The 18,296-nt window shown below is 26.8% G+C and overlaps 1 protein-coding gene and 1 long non-coding RNA gene across 2 annotated transcripts; one reads left to right on the forward strand and one right to left on the reverse strand.

The window, feature by feature from the left end:
* Nucleotides 1-6: 6 nt before the first annotated feature.
* On the forward strand, nucleotides 7-5,305 carry LOC111037147. The gene is made up of 2 exons (XR_002604849.1): nucleotides 7-139; nucleotides 4,732-5,305. It is a non-coding gene; the product is annotated as an uncharacterized LOC111037147 (long non-coding RNA).
* On the reverse strand, nucleotides 2,557-7,426 carry LOC111037146 (leucine-rich repeat and death domain-containing protein 1-like). The gene is made up of 8 exons (XM_022319527.1): nucleotides 6,782-7,426; nucleotides 5,698-6,688; nucleotides 5,464-5,634; nucleotides 4,714-4,828; nucleotides 4,580-4,631; nucleotides 3,579-3,667; nucleotides 3,320-3,487; nucleotides 2,557-2,883 (listed from the first exon to the last, which is right to left on the reverse strand). The coding sequence occupies exons 2-7, from the start codon at nucleotides 6,658-6,660 to the stop codon at nucleotides 3,351-3,353; spliced, it is 1,527 nt and encodes a 508-aa protein (XP_022175219.1). The 5' UTR covers nucleotides 6,661-6,688; nucleotides 6,782-7,426; the 3' UTR covers nucleotides 2,557-2,883; nucleotides 3,320-3,350.
* Nucleotides 7,427-18,296: the final 10,870 nt, after the last annotated feature.

The raw sequence follows: 18,296 nt of genomic DNA on the forward strand, positions 1-18,296 counted from the left end.
TTTTTTTGTTTTGATGAAGCTGCCTTATTTGTGGACGATGGAGTAGCGACAGCTGAAATCCTCCCCGGCAATGCCGGCGGAAAGACGGGCGATACCGTATGTGTGTACTGGTAACATAAAATCTGTACATATCTGGCTGGTAAACATTTTATTTATTATTGTAATTTATTATCGTTGTACATATTATATTTCGCCATGTTGACCGGTAACCGTCCAGTGGAGCCATTGGGGTCTAGGCATGGTTGTTTAAACACATTTTTATTATTATACTATACGTATCTGTTGTGCCTCGTCATTTGCTCGTTGTGTAAGCTATTTTTATTATGTCCGAGTTTTACGCCCTGTTGAGCTTTCTCGGCACCAACTTCCAATATATCATTTTTTGCACATAACTTCCGTGTCTTGAGTTATTATTATTATTATTAGTATTACCCTCGTTATTAACTCTTCCTGGTGTATGCATTTATTATTGTGAATAATCAAATCCACGGTGCTCCGACCTATCCAGGTCTCGGCTCGTGGTTGGCGACCTTGCTAAAAAGCGGCGGTCGGCCACGGGGGCAGTTCGATTCAACAGTTTTGTTGGGTCGGTCCACGATCGAACTGTCACAGCCTATAAAAAAACTCATGGCTATGTATTTTTAATATATTTCAATTACGGTTGTAACAATATATCAGGGACCATATATAATTAATTTTTCAAGATTTTTTAACTCTTTACTCTGCGGATCTAAAATTTCGAAGTAACATATTCACAATATTTTATGAGCGTAATATGTATATTATTTGATGTTTAAAGTTTAAAGTTTATATAATAAATATAATTTAGCCGATTTGTTTGATGTGTAAATGTATAATGTACCATATACGTATAAATGTATAATATAATAGTCCAAAAAAACAAACGTAATATCAATCAACAAACAAAGTACTGAGAGACTGAAAGACTAACTTGTTTTAATATCATACTGATGCCGAAAGTATGTATATCCTACTGGCTACCATTAATGCCTATACGATAAAATAAAAGATGTTAAAAAATACGTCCTTACCAACGAAATATATTATGTATTTATTTATCTTAATCTGGGGCTTATAAGTTACAACAATTTGCATTATCACATTTTCACAGCGTATGGATAATAAATTCTTAAAATATTGCCTAATCAATGCGCCTTATAAAATGATCGTGTTTTCCAGAATAACAATAATAATACATGTAATACGTGAAAAGTACTTATAGATTTCACTTAGAACGTTTTTTTTTTAAAGAATTATGTTAAATTTATAGATTTTAAAGTTGGGTCTTGTGATAAAAAAAAGCCTGAAAAGTTTATTTACTATTTATTATTTACCACATTCCTGTTTGATATACAAATACCATACCTATACGATACGTTACAATACATATTGTATTAAGGTTTGAAAATTAAGTATAAGTAAGTAGCATAGAATTACAATTCAAATTCATTAGCAGAAATCCAATACAATTTCATGGGGGGGGGGGGTTGCCAACATTTTTAACATCAATGTGAGCGGGAATTCTTCGATCCCGCTCAATTTAAAAAACCGTATACTTTAAGGTCGGCCTAATAGGATATTTAGGGGGGGGGGGTAGTTAAGCCCCAGTGATTTACGCCAACGAATGACATAAAATGTGAGCATAGCGTATTAGTGTACAGCTCTTTAGGGAAATAATTTATAATAACTTATACAGAAATGAAGGTGTAAATGTGTAATGTGTTATAACATAGAATGTATGTATGTAGTTAATAAATGAATAACTATTTTATAAGAAGTTGTTATAGTAGTTTTAAACAAGTAATAGCTTTGAATTGTTGAACATTTTTTATCACTTAGGTATCAACAAATTATTGTATAGGTAACATGTTTAAAATGTTTAAATAGTTTGTATGTTGTATGGTAGTAAAATAATTTGAATCTCAACTTCTTTTTTAACAATAGATAGTTAGAATATATGGGATTTTGTATTATAAACCTTCTCAAGACCTAATCATAATAAATTAACACATACTTAAGTGAACCTTATAATTGTATTCACCTATCTACTTACTTTTTATTTGACGTGAGTAGCATGTTAAGTTAAAAATGTATACAATTGTAATATACTTAAGTTTATGTGTTATCTTTCCTTGATTTTTTTGAGTATAGTATTAAGTATAGACATATTGTGCTTGACGTCAATGTGAATTAATTGAAGGGGTACTTAATTTATTAGATTAAATTTTTTTTTCTACTAGTTTCTACCTTAATGTTATGTGAAATTTTGTAGTTGTAAGTTTCTATAATACATTATTTATTAAAATAAACCTAATGCTTGATTTCATATAGTTATTAATAATATACATAATAATATTAGGTTACTACTCGGGTATTATACAACATTACAATATAATATGACAATATACAATAAGTGTATCATATACACTCCAAATGCATAACTGCTTAAAGAAAAGTAGTACAATTCTACATGTGTGATTTATCATACCTATTTAACTATATAATGCATACAAGGCAATGGTCATACAACTAAAATAAAATCAACTCAGGCAATAATTTTTTATTAAATAAAATAATATACAAGTTATTATTTTGTTAAATATTAAACTATACACACCAATTTAAAGTCAAAGAAATAAGAACTAAGTAAGACAAATAGATAAAACATTTAATTATTCAATATTTATCATACATAAATTAATATTAAATATTACATTAAAACCTAATAGATAAGAAATGAAAAAAAAATGTTATAAGAAAATAATTATTGCAGTCTAAAGTCTTCAAATTTCAAATTTAGTTTTGGTACATACTTTATAATGATGTCTTTCTTCGAAATATGTTGGATTGAGTTCTAGTTATCTAAAAAAATTTAAATAAAATGATAGTCATTAATAGTATATGTAATAAGATCATTAAGATAATGATATGATGTATGATAATTTAAATAAGAAATATATTAATAAGAGGCTTGCAAATGAGCAAAAATTTTAAAATGTTTAATGCTTTTTGAGTTATCAATTGATGAAAACATTGAGTCAACATAGGGATGAAGAGTTTTGGGGTCAGTAAAAATAAAGACTAAAATAATGGATATGCTAGTTTAAGTTTTTATAATTTGATTTATAAAAATTAAGTGTCACTCGATTTTGTAGACTTATCGAAGCTCTGATTGTATATGATCAAGTAACCTAATTTAGTTAAAATATTGAACTATCAACAAGTATTTTACTATAAGTTTTAACAAAACTTTAAAAAAGTTTCATTAAATGGATTATGATGGAAAAAAAACACTTACAAATTACAATAAACAATTATTTAGTAATAGTCTATGTCTTGGGAAGTTCATCACCAGGACAAAAATAATGTTCATTAGCTAAACGCACTTTTCGCACATTTTTTTTATCATCAAAATTTAACGGGTTTTCTAATTTTCTTAATTCATTCATCAAATTCAATTCAAAACCTGTAATTTATAAAAGTAAAGTAAAACATTTGTAATATATAAACACACATTTTGATGTAAAATTGAACTACTAATAAGAAATAGCACTAACTTTTAGGATCGAATAAATCAGTTGTAAATTCATAGGAACCGCAGTCCCAAAATTCTTCTTCTTTAAAATAAGTATCTTCTTGCTCTTCTCTGAAAATATTTTAAAAATTATTTATAATATATGATGTTAAGATTACAAAAATATGACAGTCATATTAAACAATTATAAGCATTTAATATAACTGATGAAAAGGAAAATTGTATTTTATATTAGGTAATATCATAACATTACATGTTATATTAGGTATAATAAATTATATAATAATTTATAGAATAATTTTCTATTGTTCTTTGTTTTGTTTGTTTTAGAGTTAAAATTTTCCAAAGCACAGAGGTTTTGCATATTTTTTCTAAAAGACAGCAATTATATTTATTTATTTAATTATCTTAATATCTATTGGAGCTATACCTGAATGTAGATTTAAATTTTAGGAGCTCAATCACAATTTTAAGTAATCTAATAAAATATCTAATGCTTGGAGATTCACGAATAGGCTCTTAGTGGCATTTGAGGATATAGGAACAATTTGGGGACACAAAGGAAGCAATTTATTGCATCATCATAATTTTATAAAAATAATTAATCATTACAGTGCATCCAAGATAAGTACATCCAACAAGAATCTTGAAGACTTATCATATTTTGAAAACAATCTTTGATGTTTTATAAAAATCTTAATTTAAGATATTACCTACTCATTAAATTATAATTACTCTCTACTAACTAATAAACAGAAAATAGTGTAGTATTTTAACTAATTATTAATAATTACTGAAAATTCCATTTCCCCATTACTCCCACTCCTTAATTAAATCAACACAATCATCTTATATCTTCCAACCATTCATACCATATTTAATATACAACTTCTTAATTGTATTAATAAACTTATGATAACATGTAATATGTTGATGAAAAACATAATAAATGAAAAAAAAAAAAAATAATAATTACTGTAATATTAACAAAATCACTGTATTAAATAGTTTATATTTACTAACCCGTGAATACTGTCTTCTGAGTAATGCGATGACAATGATGACCACCGATTACCTAAATTACATGAAATAAACAGCGAACATAAAATAAAACAATATTTCAACTAAAAATTGCAATATTAGCTAAATATGCTTACTGAATCCTTCTGTTTCAGATTCAATATCATTAAGTTCTTCAAAACATAAAGGTCCTATAATACGAGTTTCAGTAATTGATGAGCGCAGATTTTTTAACAACTCTGAATAATTGGCCTATTAAGAAATGAGAATAAAATAATACAAAATATGTATTAATCATATACTATTTGTTTACAAAGTAATAGAAAAGGCACAATCTAAAAAGTGTCTGAAAACAATCTGAAGTTAATGGATTTCCAGAATAGTACCTATTGAAAATAATACAGAAATTGTCAAATGCATGATTCACAAGGAACACTTCAAAAATTATTTGTGAACAAAAGTGCTTATTATCCATAAGCAATTACAATTTTTTTATCAATAAAACATTTAATATAGGCCTGCTCTCAGACAATAATTTACTTTAATTGTATATCTATCAGTACTAGTCTTATTATTTTATTTAAAAATTTTTTAAACCAATATCTATAAGCTTGCCACTTTACAAATGTATTTAGGTATTACCTTGTTAAAGATATATACTACATTATATAAATTATAAAAAACCACACACAATATTCAACTAATAAAATGTTCTTCATTCAATTTAAACAAGTCAACTTTAAAAGCACATGTCAAAATGATGGTTTTATGTTGTTTGTTCTATAGATCCACTATTCGTTGATTTACTTAAATCTACCATTATGAAGAATGTTTGGAACATAAAATCTTGATCTATCATAGTAATATAGTATCATATTAATACTTACTTTAATATTTAAATAAATATTATCTTCAGTAGAAAATAAATTTTGTTCTAGATCAAGTAATTTTATACTAGAATTTATGTTCCATGATGTACATGTATCTAATTTATTAGCATATAAATCCAAAATCTCTAGGTTTGATAGGTCTTCAATAACTTTTGGAAATGTTGATAACTAATAAAAATATTAAATAAAAATATATAAAATATTTATTTACTACTTATTAAACATACCTACCCAATTATTATTTAATATTAAACTTTTCAAATTCTTTAAGCTTTTAAAACTTTCAGGAATCGTTAAAATATGATTATTCGAAAAATCACAGACTTCCAAGTTTGTCAATTCACTTAAGGAATCTGGCAATAATGCAATAGAATTATTAGAAAAATTCAAAAAACGTACACTAGGCAAACTGAAATAAACAAATTTTCCGATGCTTGATAGATTGACATTGATCATACTTAAAGAATCAACAAATTTAAATCGATAATTAAACACTAGTGGTACATCAGAGTAGTAATTATGACAGTTTTTTATCATTGTAACTTTGTTGTCTAAAACCAAATTTCTTAGGTTTTTTAAATGTTTGATAAAATCTAATTTTCTAACATCAGAATTTGTATTGGATAAATCCAAATACTTCAGATGATTACCAATACCATACATGTTCAGATAAGGATCCACTGCAATATTGTCCAGACAATTTGTAAACGATATATCCAATGACTCTAATGAATTACATTCAATTGACCATAACCATTGTGGAAGGCAATTCAGTTTTGAATTATTACTGATATTTAAAATTAGTAATTGTTGAACACAAAATGGTTTTATGCTGATATCCGAGAGCTGGTTGTGAGATAAATTAAGTGTTTTTAAGAAGTGCATCCCATCAATTAAACACTGGGGAACTTGTGAAAATTTGTTATGCGACAAGTTGAGATCTGTTAAATGTTGAAATTTGCTAAATGACAATGGCAGCGTTTCCAATTCATTTGATGATAAATCAAGTTTGACTATATTTACAAGATTCACGATAAATTCAGGTACTTCACAGATACTACTAGAACTTATATCTAGTGTAGTTAAATTATCTAAACACGCATTGATGTTGCACAATTTCTGGACAGTATGGAATGTTGGATGTTGCAGACATTTATCACAGCAGCTGCAACTGCATTCTCTGGAAACCTCCATAATTGCTCAACGAATATAAACACTGTACCTATAACGCAGATAGGTTTTTAAGCAATAAGTCGAAAAAATTTAATGATAAAAGAGAATCGGTGTAATTGCAATGACTATTATAAATACATACTCAAACAGTGGATCGACGTTCGACACAAGCAACAACAAAAAAATAGCACCAGTATTGTTCGATGTTGGTATAGTAGTATTAGACAATAATCGCAAGTCACAATAGTAAATAGACCTAAGGCACCTCTAACATAACATTTGGACACATGTTCTATAATTTATTCATCAATAATATATGGGTCTATAATTCAGTCATAGAAAAAAAGACTTCTGTATCTCTGTAATCGACTTATCGTATATTGTTTAAGACAAGTATATTTTTGTATTACCTCGTAGATAATAAAGACGAAATTTGAAAATTTGATAATAAAGATAATTCGGTTGTTATCTATATTGGGTCTCTCTAACATAGATAATATATATATATCTTTTTATTATCTATGCTCTCTAATAGATTACAATAATATAATATAGTGCCTTATCTCTACGGACTATACGAGTCTGTACCAGACGTGTACCCACTACCCACAGCTATTGCTGATGTATAGACATAATCGTCAATCGACTGATTATACCGCAGACCACAGTCCACAAATTAAGATATTATTTAATTATGAATACTGAGTAATACTGACAATCTGCGATAGCCGATAACTATCATGTACTATTCGTGTAGTCAAGACATGAGCCGAGATCACGATTTAAGATACTATCTTTTTAAGTTTTAAAGAAATTAAATTATTATTACGGTATTGCCATAGAATATACGAAATAAATAATATATTGTAATAAAATATAAAAAAAAAAAATATTAAATACAATAATATGTAATAAATATTTTGTGGTATTAGCAAATACATTAAAATCATTACCTAAGTATTTGGCACATACATACTACTATACATTTTTGTAATTATAATTTTTTGTTGTACTTGGTATTATCATTGTTCATACACCATACTAAAATAAAAAATATTAAAATATTAAATAAATATACAATATATTATATTTTTGTACATTTATACTTAATTTGATAACAATATCAATGTAGTATCAATAATTGATTAAATACAAGCATTGTAATACAAATATTATAATGTTATTATTAATGTTGCAATTATTTTAATATTTGTTTTTAATCAATGCTGCAATATTGTCAATATTGTACATTTCTATTTTCTATTGAACTCCTAAAACTACCAAAGGGCACTTTCTGTCCTACGAAGGCCTATCTAAGTATTATTATTGTTAGTATAATTTATTATATTATGTTTGCTTTCACTATTTTTTTTGAAGTTAGATGTTTTGTTTTGTTTTTGTGAATATTTTTAACTTGCAAATTATATGACCATTATTATTATCTTATTTAGAAATAAATTATATAGTTTATTTAAAATTTAAATTTCAAAAATTCAAAATTTTATTTTAGAAACTATATTCAATATTTTTAGTCTGGTAGTTCTTATTACTGTATTATATTGTAGGTATATATTATCGTGTATCCCAGCTGTGAAATTTCGAGTTAGTAGGTATACCTAATGGTGATGATACCGCTACGACGTAATAAAAAATTCAGAAGTGGGTTAGGTAGGTCTTGGAACATACTAGTATACTGCATAGTGTATAATGTATATAATATATAACGGGAAATTAGATAGCCAGGTAAATAAACACAAAACTAATAACTAAGCTTATTTTACAATCTTTTACACACTCTCCTCTCCAATCATTCTTTCGCCCTCTCTGTCTCCATCACGATCCCATGTAAGCAATATTTTTGTTAGTTTGTCATTACAACCATGATGATATCACCCATTGACGCGGATGTAGATAATGTATAGACAATAGACATACCTTTTTTAAAAAATTTCTTTGAAATTTATAACAAAATATAGAAATATACCCAATTGAATCAATAAAATTAAAAAACGAACTTAATTATCTATATGAGCTCTACAGTACCGGGATCTGTCTAATTTATTTCTATAACGATTAGATATCTTAGGTTCTGAGTGGAAGGATGAATGTATTGTTTTTTCAATGATGTATGTTTTTGACTTTTTATGTGGATTGTCCGACATTGTTTTTAGATGCAATAAAAATGCTTCGAACTTCAACTTTGAGAGTGTTTTTTTTAGGAGATATGGTACTTTTGTGGGTCAAAAGTGGAAAAATTCCAAGTAATTTTCAGTTTTCAAAATAATCAGAAGAAATTAATTTATAAAAAAATAGAAATATTTATGGAACACCAACTTTCAACAAAATTGTTAATATTCTTTTATTACAAACCAAAAATTGTAAATACTTGACATTTTCTCAAATCTTTTAGATCTAATTAATATGTTTATAGATATCTTAAATTGTCAGAATAAAGTTTAAATATATGGAAATTGAATAAGTAACGATTTTCCTATAAGCTGATATTACGGTAGGTAACTAAATAATATCGAAAACATAGTGTTTGAAAGTAAAATGTTGTTAAAATTGTATATTTAAATAAAAAATAATTATTTCTATTCTAATAATTTTATAGTGATTGTGAATTAGTGAAAAAATATTACAGGGTTTTGAAACTCTTCGGTAAATATGCCTATATATTATTATTTTCTAATGTCTATACTGTCTATATACACAATGCAATTTTCAAAATGCTTAGACTTATTTTAAGCCACCTATTTATACTAAGTATGTTAACACGAAATTATCCACACTGTTGTACGGTAGGGTTATAAACTTATAAGTTATAAATTATCAGTTGATAACAACAAGTAATATTAGCCATTAGGTATCTGGTATACATGAAATAATATTATGATGATACAATTATTTATAACTTTATTTTATTTTATTTTAACTTATGCTATGTTTATGAAAAAAATTAGTTTAATCTATGTACTACTGTATTAAGTGTATTACTAATAGAAAAATAAATAACCGTACTTATTATATGTGTAAAGTATAAATGGAGGCCTCAGAAATAAAGGCGGACACACTGTCTCCACTCAGAATCGTTTTCATGCGATAAACGTATTTTATATATTTTTTAAATATAAAAGAAAAAACCTTGTTGTTTACTTATAACTTATAAATTATTTTTTTATTACAATCAAATCCGTTCTCTATAGTTATAAGTTATAGTGAATACGTGCATATTATAGATAGCTTAAAATTAATTTAAATATTTGTTTATTGATAATAATAATATAGGTATATCCATGTAAAAGCAAAATACGAATAATATGTTTGATTTAATACAAATTAATTAAAATTGTTATTTTTGTTTAAATATTTAACTTGGTAAAAAATTGAAATTGAAATGCTTACAAAAATTTTTTTACACTGTATATGTACATACTATATTACTGTTAATTATAATGATATAAGTAATTATATCAATCATATATATCGGTATTCGCCATTCGGTACCTACTTATAGTTAACTCAATAAACTGCGGGATCTATAATATATTATCATATTATATTGTTATAACTCAGGTCCATACCAGACTCTTATAATAATTTTTTGGTATTCTTTGTTGGGGTGGGGAGGGGGCTTAGATCCTTTCTACCCCGTCTCTATTTGAGCCTATGACAGCCGCTGTTAGTTGATAAAATTTAAAAGCCCGAATCTCAAATATTAACAGCATAAGTTGATATGAGTCAATACATATTTTTATAATGAACATTGTATTATACTATTATATTGTGTAGCCCATGTGAGTGTATTTTGAGTATTTCAAAATTGTAAATTACTTGTACATTTTAAAATACTCATAACTCGCTTCAAATATTATAATGCCTAGATATTAGATAATGATCTTTAAATTGTATAATGGGTCAATTCACTCTAATTTTTAAATTAACGGAGCTAGAGTCGTTTACTGAGCATAAAATTAGTTACGTTATGCACTTGTAAGACGGAGACAACAAATGCCCTTGTAACGTCCTTTTAAGACTGAAAACATGAAACTTGCAAATTAAAATTATGTATTGATAATAATAATATTCTTTATTTACTGGAATACAACTTAATTTCACATTATATAAATAATAAAGAACAGATTTGAGGGTAAAATAGTTTTTGGTTTCACAAATTTATAATTTGACAAACAAAAAATTATAATATAATAATGATAATAATTAATAATAATAATAATAATAATGATAATATTAATAATTTAATAAGAAAAAGGGATTAGAATTTAATTGTTTTAGCTTTAATATATTTATATAATTATATTTCAGCAGCTAACAGCCAACAGGTCAACAGTATCTATTACAGGTTATTACGTGAACATCAAAACGTAACAGTAATTTTGAGTGTATGAAAATATGATATAATCAAAACTTTATATCATAACACACGCAAAGCTCAATTTTGAACAACGCCCAAAAGAAAAATTGTGATTCGTCAAACTATCAGTCCACAGATATAATCTCATGCTAATAATTTTAAGTGGATTGGTATATTAGATAGGTATATAAATATAATTTTTGTTATTTACAAAATAATAGCAACAGGTTTATAATTACACAAAATTCATAATATCAACTTAAATATCACAGAAAATATTCTTTTTTTCTGAATCAGCTGGATTATATTATGTCTTTTAAGTGATAACTGATAACCTTGTACCTATAATATATAATAATATTATATATTTAGTTACCTATTCTAAAAATGGTTGTTGCATAAATGTCGAATATTGAACATTTGAACCAACAATTAATTATTTATAAGTACCTATTTAGAGATTTAGATAATATTACAGTGAAATAGAGCGAGTAACAGGTCACAGTGTATATAGTAGGTACAATTATTGATATTCATAATAATATGTTGGCGCTACGCTGCAATTTTGATCATCAAAACCAAAATTAGGTACTTAAATATTATGAATAATAAGCTGTTGCCTGTTGATTAAATAATCAAAAGTAGTTAATACTTTTACTGCATGATCGTAATCCATCTTAAATTTCAATATACCATACAATATTCTTGTTGAGAATATGAAATTAATACAAAAAGGTATAAACATAATCTTCTATTTCAAAAATAACTAAAAAATTAGTGTAATAAGAATATAGATTATTCTAAAAAGACTGAAAAAATGGAAACCAAAATAGATATTATGTTTCTTAGGTATTTTGCAAAGTAAATAAATATATTATATAGGTACATGTAAATAATATGTACAATATAAATATGTAAATTTAGGTACATGAATCATTGACGGTTGGACGGTTGTGTTAAAAAAATGACTCCGTACACACATATTTTATATGAAGAAACTATTTTATTAATTTTATTTTGTTATAAGAAATCTTACAAACACAGCTACCGTATATAATAAATCCATTATTATAGTTCATTAGCACGACGTAAAGTAAAATGTTGCATAGTATAGAACATCTTAAGGCTGAACTTATTAGCACTTTTCGTTCTCGATCAACATTGAGATTTGAGACTGAAAAAATCAAGATTAATGTGATATTATTGAATATGTTGCTTCACAAAAATCAAGAAATGAAATCTAAACTTAAGAGGATGCTACCCACACGTGTGTTGTCTTCGTCTTACCAACTTACGACATACCAAATGTTCGTTCACTAGTTTGAATAGTGTGCCGTTGGTTTTGATATTAGAGTGAATTTAAGTATTATTAAAGTTTTAGGTAGGAACATTATAATATATGTTTAAGTGTTGGTGAATTTTCGATATTTTCAATTTCAAGCAAGGTACGAGTATATGAAATAACACAAATCAAAAATGCTCATATCTTGTTTGAAAATTTAAATACTCAAAAATCCGCTAACACTAAAGCATAGATAATATTCTCACCTAAAACTTTTATAATATCTTAATTCACTCTAATATCAAAACTAACAACACACTATTGAAACTAGTGAACAAAAATGTTCTATGTCGTACGTGTGTAAGACGGAGACAACAAATGTAAGAGTAGCGTCCACTTAACTGTTAAAACTTGATATTTTACTTTTATTTTTTTTTCGCTTGTAAATTTAATAATATTTATACATTATTATACCATTTTGTAATTTATTATTCACACCTACTTTATATATATGCATAGGTACACGTCATATACATATTGTATATTTTATAAATTCCCTTGTGTTATATAATTTATAGTTTACTACCAACCTAAAACTTTATTTCAAACAAATTTCTATACCATCATTACCTAGGTACTAATATCATGTTACTATTCTCGGTCCTGACAGTGGATAGTCTAGCGTGGGTGAGTCAACATCAGTGATAAATAGAGACAACAAAATAATATGTTGTGCTGACGCCTGACATCCACTTAAACTCTACAAACGTGATCCATGGGTTGGTATAGTTTTAACAACGAGTAGGTATTTACATTCTACGTCGTTGGTTTGGCTACCTACGTCAGTTCCCGGAAAACAATAATATTATCAGAAGTCAGTTGTATAGCTATAATACGGTACAGGTATGTGCGGCGACACGCACTTGATGTAGGTACTAACTTATTCTGAAATGCAAACAATATAATATTATAGAATTATTGATCCCAGTTTATCAAGTTAAGTGTTAACTATTATAAGTACCGATGTGTATAATTGATACAATTATATTATCATTTTAATCACCAGCAATATAAAGTATACATTGGTAGGTACCTAGTCGGGTATAGACAAGTAGGCACTCGAGACTCGAATAGTACCTATTGTAAATCTCTCCAAAATCCTTATTACGCAGGTCGATGCGTTGCAAATACCATGCTTACTCAATTTCTTATGTAGATTAAGTGTATAATAGCTACCTATGTATTATATTATTAGTAACTTAATATACATCATATACGTAATTACAGAAGTTTTTAACTTTTTAAGTAATTAAAGGCTTTTGGTGTATGTATAGGATTGTATATTTGTTTTACAGTGTTGTGTGTGTACCTATTTACTTTATTTTTTTTGTCACATTCACGATAGCACAAATGCTTCGAATACTGCTATCTTCAACTTCGAGCTTGTTTTCGATTGGCTGGTAGTAAATTTGATCTAGTTGGTCCTTTTTTTGAGGAGGTAATTCAAAAAATATTTTTCGTATGAACTTTTTGCCATTTGAGTATACATATACATATTATTACTATTGGTATCAATACACAAATATAATTTATTATTTTGATATTTAGAATAATTTTGTGCTATTTTTTAGAACCTATCCATTAAGTTCTACGGTCCGTCAGTGTTGAGTTATATAACTCTATAAGTTAACAACACTACTGAAACTAACCTGCAAGAAATAATGAAATTGGGGCATTATCAATTGCGAATAATTTAAGATCTTTGAAAAATGATTAGCATTTCATATCTTTAATATATATGCATGCACGAAACCTGGTAAACTGTCACCCAGCATATATATTATCATAAGTGCTGCATAATATTATGAATAAGGTACTACAGCTTTACTAAGCACATTGGCGTAATTAGCTATAACTGTTAGGGGTTGTGAATATTTGAAGGCAAAATTGAACAATATAAACGTTTAAACACTTTAAACACTTGAGGACTAAATAAAACAATATTTTTGCTATACTTCATACCATGCTGAAATATTGATTAAACCATTATTATTTGCCTTATATAAATCTAAAAAGTATACTTTTTCGTCATATTTCTAAAAAGTAGACAATTTATGTTTAATATGCTTATTGGAATTATTAATTTTAACTCGATATGGCAATTGTCATCAAAGTAAATATTCTTTGAATACCCGGTGTATGCTAATATGCAAGTGCGCGTGGTTGAGTACAACCAACGAACAATATTATTTTATGAGTAGATCTGTTTGTACGCACTAACCTACTGAAAGAGTTTTCAATTTTTCGTAACTTTCAGAACTTGAGATAGGTAGAATCAATAAAAGTAATATATAGCAAGAATGGCTATAGTTGATAGGATTTTAAATTTGATGTTAGCTATAATAAGTATAGGTAATAGTACAATATTTATTTGATTTTTTTTCAGAACTAAATAATAAAATATAATGAACTTAAGACATTGGTGTCATTTAAATATTTCGTATGGTAAGTAGGGCATAATAATGATCTTCCCCATAAGTATAAACTTATAAGTACATACCAAAATAAATCCGATATCTTCATTCGCTAAGTCCCCCGATTTAATGCTTTTTTACAATTTATATTAAGCAAACTTTATCAGCTTTTGTTAATATATTACTTATTCATATACAAATTATCTTAACTCAGAACAACAAATAACTCTCCGGTTTCAATAAACTAAAAAAGAAAATATAAAAATGTATAATAATAGTTTCCCAATAAAATAGTCATCCACGAAGTATCAAACACGAAACACCACTATTTCACTTAGTATACCTACTTAGAATAATAATGTTAATAAATTATAATAATATAATTTAAAAAGTATAAGCGTAATACAATTAACAAATAATAAGCAATATTATTTTTAAATTGCAATCAAATAAAAAATGTAAGACTTATAAACGCATAATAGGTATGTGCAATTTAAAGTAGTAATAATGCAATATAACGTACATCTAGTCATTACAATTTTTTATTTGAAGAAATCTCAAGTGCTTCATTCAAGTCTTCGCAGCACAGTGTGACGTATCTAGGTACTATGGCCCACTATAAAACTAGGAATTAAGACATCGGTTATTCATTAAAATCGTACATAGATATATATAAAATACATCATTTAATAAAATAAAACAAGTTAGCTGAACGAATAATCTCTTGTCCTGCGATTACAATAGTATTACTCATTATTTTTTCCATATTTGTTTTCGATAATCTAAGTGTCCCCATGGAGATTATTATTATTTTTTGGTATTATCGCAATGCTTTGGCCCTCGTTCAAGTCACAATTTCAATTGATTCCTCATTTTTGGCAAAATTGAAATCTATGATGCTCGTGTCGTGACGTTGTCCCTTGTCCACCGTTGTCATCGTCTCTGTCGGTTTTGCGTGTCTGGGAGGAAAAGTGCATGTGCTTCAATTAATTAATTATTATTTAAATCTGTGGATTTGAAAAAGAAAAATAGTATATGTAAATATGATATGTCAATATGTCATATTAAATCTATTCTGTGGTTATACATATTTCATATAATATATCATAATAGTATGCGGTTATAGTATACCGCAAATTCTTCTATCAGCTAGTTATCTCTAAATGTTGATAAGAACGTTTCACGCATAGATAATAAAGAAATCTTTAATATTTATAGTTTCACTCCGTTTTTCCCAGTATCCCACTATAGGCAGCTGTCACTAGATTACTTAGATACATCTTAGTCCATGGCTGTCACGCAACTATTCATTTCTATAGCCATGCCATATATATATATATAATTATTCTATGTACCCGTGAGCTGTGCTAAGAATAAAGGTATCTGATCAAGCCAGGGGTGTACTGATATTTTATACAAAGTATTACTTAAAATGCAAGAATTTTGTACAAAGGTTTTTTTTCCAATAACCAATTAGAGATTCTGAGCTACGCGAAACGATGTATGTATTGATTTTACAATGATTTTTTTGTGTTTATGTGCACGAAAAATAGTGGAAAAAATAATTCGATTTTCAATTTCTAGCCTTCTAGGTGCGAGTTTCTGATAGGATAGAAAATTAGAACTAGTTTATACTTTTAAGAACTAAAAGTAGAAAATCATTAGTATTTTTTTAAAATAACTGGAAATACAAACCAAAAGTTAATGCAAAACTGGAATTTTTACACAAAACCTGTTTTTGGCAATATTGTTTTGTTCTTTTCGTGTTACTCAACAACGAATAACCGTAGATACAAAATTTTCACCAATTGTTTAATTAAAATTTCATGTACATGGCAACGTTTTAAAAATATTATGACTCTTTAAGAGTTTTTTAAAGACGGTTTAATTTTTCAATTTGTTTTGTTTCTTTTCTATAAATGTTGATTTATATTTTTTCACTTTGTTAAAAACCCAGAAAATGTAAATGTAATACAAGATTTCTCTTGACTTATTCATATACCAATTAAAAAATGTTAAAATACCTAGTCACAATATTTTTTTATAGGCGTTTATATAGTTAGACTTGTGACAACATTTCCCACCGTTCCAACGTCTATACAATAATTTAGTCTATAATTGACAAACAAATTCACTGAAGAACGTTAAGCAATATTGTATAACATTCCTATGTTAAATAAACAATGATAACACTTTCACTTGAATACAATTTATTAGGTATTGTTATAATGTTATTGAATCTTCTCTAATAGTATCATGTGGTGAAATGAAGACACGTCACACGTCGGTGACATGATGGTATGTACAATGTACATATTTATACGATTAATATTTATTACGATTCCAAAACACAATGTCTTGTTCATAGATAATACACTAATGCGTAAGACACTTTATGTTTAATTTAGAATCGAAATAGTTGGTTTAATAATAGGTATAGCTTCAAAAGTTACACACTTCACAAACAATTATGCATTCAGATAATCGTCAAAAATTGTTTTACTAAAATAGTAAAATGAAAAATTGTTGACTGAATTATTTTTATTTTTTGTCTTTTTGTATTATTATATTGTTTCCATATCAATGGATCAAGGTTGATCACTGTAGTTCGTCGATCTTTTCATAAAAAACAAAATCGTTAGTAAGTTAATATAATATTAAGGTTTTCATTAATTGCGTATTTGCGGAAGTACAAAAACTACCTAATCTATCACGCGAAAAACACAATATTTACATAGTATTGGTATAGTGTAAGAACCAAACATTTTTGTTTTTGCAGAATAACCTGGTTAGGTAAAGAAAACACAAAAATCTAGATAATGCGTAAAATATATGCTCTAATATAGACAAAAAAACTTTTGAATAGGTATGCAAACATTTTGGAATTCTATTTCTTATATCTTAAATAGGAGATTTATTTGACCTATTTATCGAGCTATCCGAAAGAATACATACAAATGCTAGAAGTTATAAGTTCCTAAGCCTAATCATAAGCATTTCTTAAGTCTAAAAGTGATGTGATATTGTCTATATAGTCTATCCAGAGAGACAAAAAAATAACATAAAAAAATAAAACATTACTTTTGACAAGGTATCGATGAAAAACAGTGAATATATACTTGGGTAAGTGCAGAAATCAACACGAACCTACGCGGAAACAAGCAAATAGCTGATACAAGTATATTTAGTGGCTCAAGCTATTTATTTATTCATTAGATACATGTGACTGTGAGCATGTCTCGATTAGGATAAGGTTAATTGATTCACTACTTAAACAAAAATGTACACTGCCACACTCTAATGTACAACAAGTTAACGTGGGTATGTGAATGAATATGATTTAACAAAACTTTTTATTTTTGCCGGTCAAAACGATTTTGATATTTTACTTTATAAAGTTACATAGGTATTATAATATTTTATATTATACACGATATCTATCAACTATCTAACTTTAATTAATTTTGTTGTGTCATTTTCTTGATAATAATTTCTAACAATTTTCAACACTCAACTAATACAGGTA

Source organism: Myzus persicae, unplaced genomic scaffold (assembly GCF_001856785.1).
Source record: "Myzus persicae strain clone G006 unplaced genomic scaffold, MPER_G0061.0, whole genome shotgun sequence".
NCBI classification, from domain to species: Eukaryota; Metazoa; Arthropoda; class Insecta; order Hemiptera; family Aphididae; genus Myzus; species Myzus persicae.

Coding starts and splice junctions, on each gene's coding strand:
- LOC111037146 (XM_022319527.1), bottom strand. CDS start 6,660: ATGGAGGTTTCCAGAGAATGCAGTTGCAGCTGCTGTGATAAATGTCTG. Junction 5,635..5,697: donor TAATATTAAATAATAATTGG/GTAGGTATGTTT, acceptor TATTTTTATTAG/TTATCAACATTTCCAAAAGT. Junction 3,488..3,578: donor TGATTTATTCGATCCTAAAA/GTTAGTGCTATT, acceptor TATAAATTACAG/GTTTTGAATTGAATTTGATG.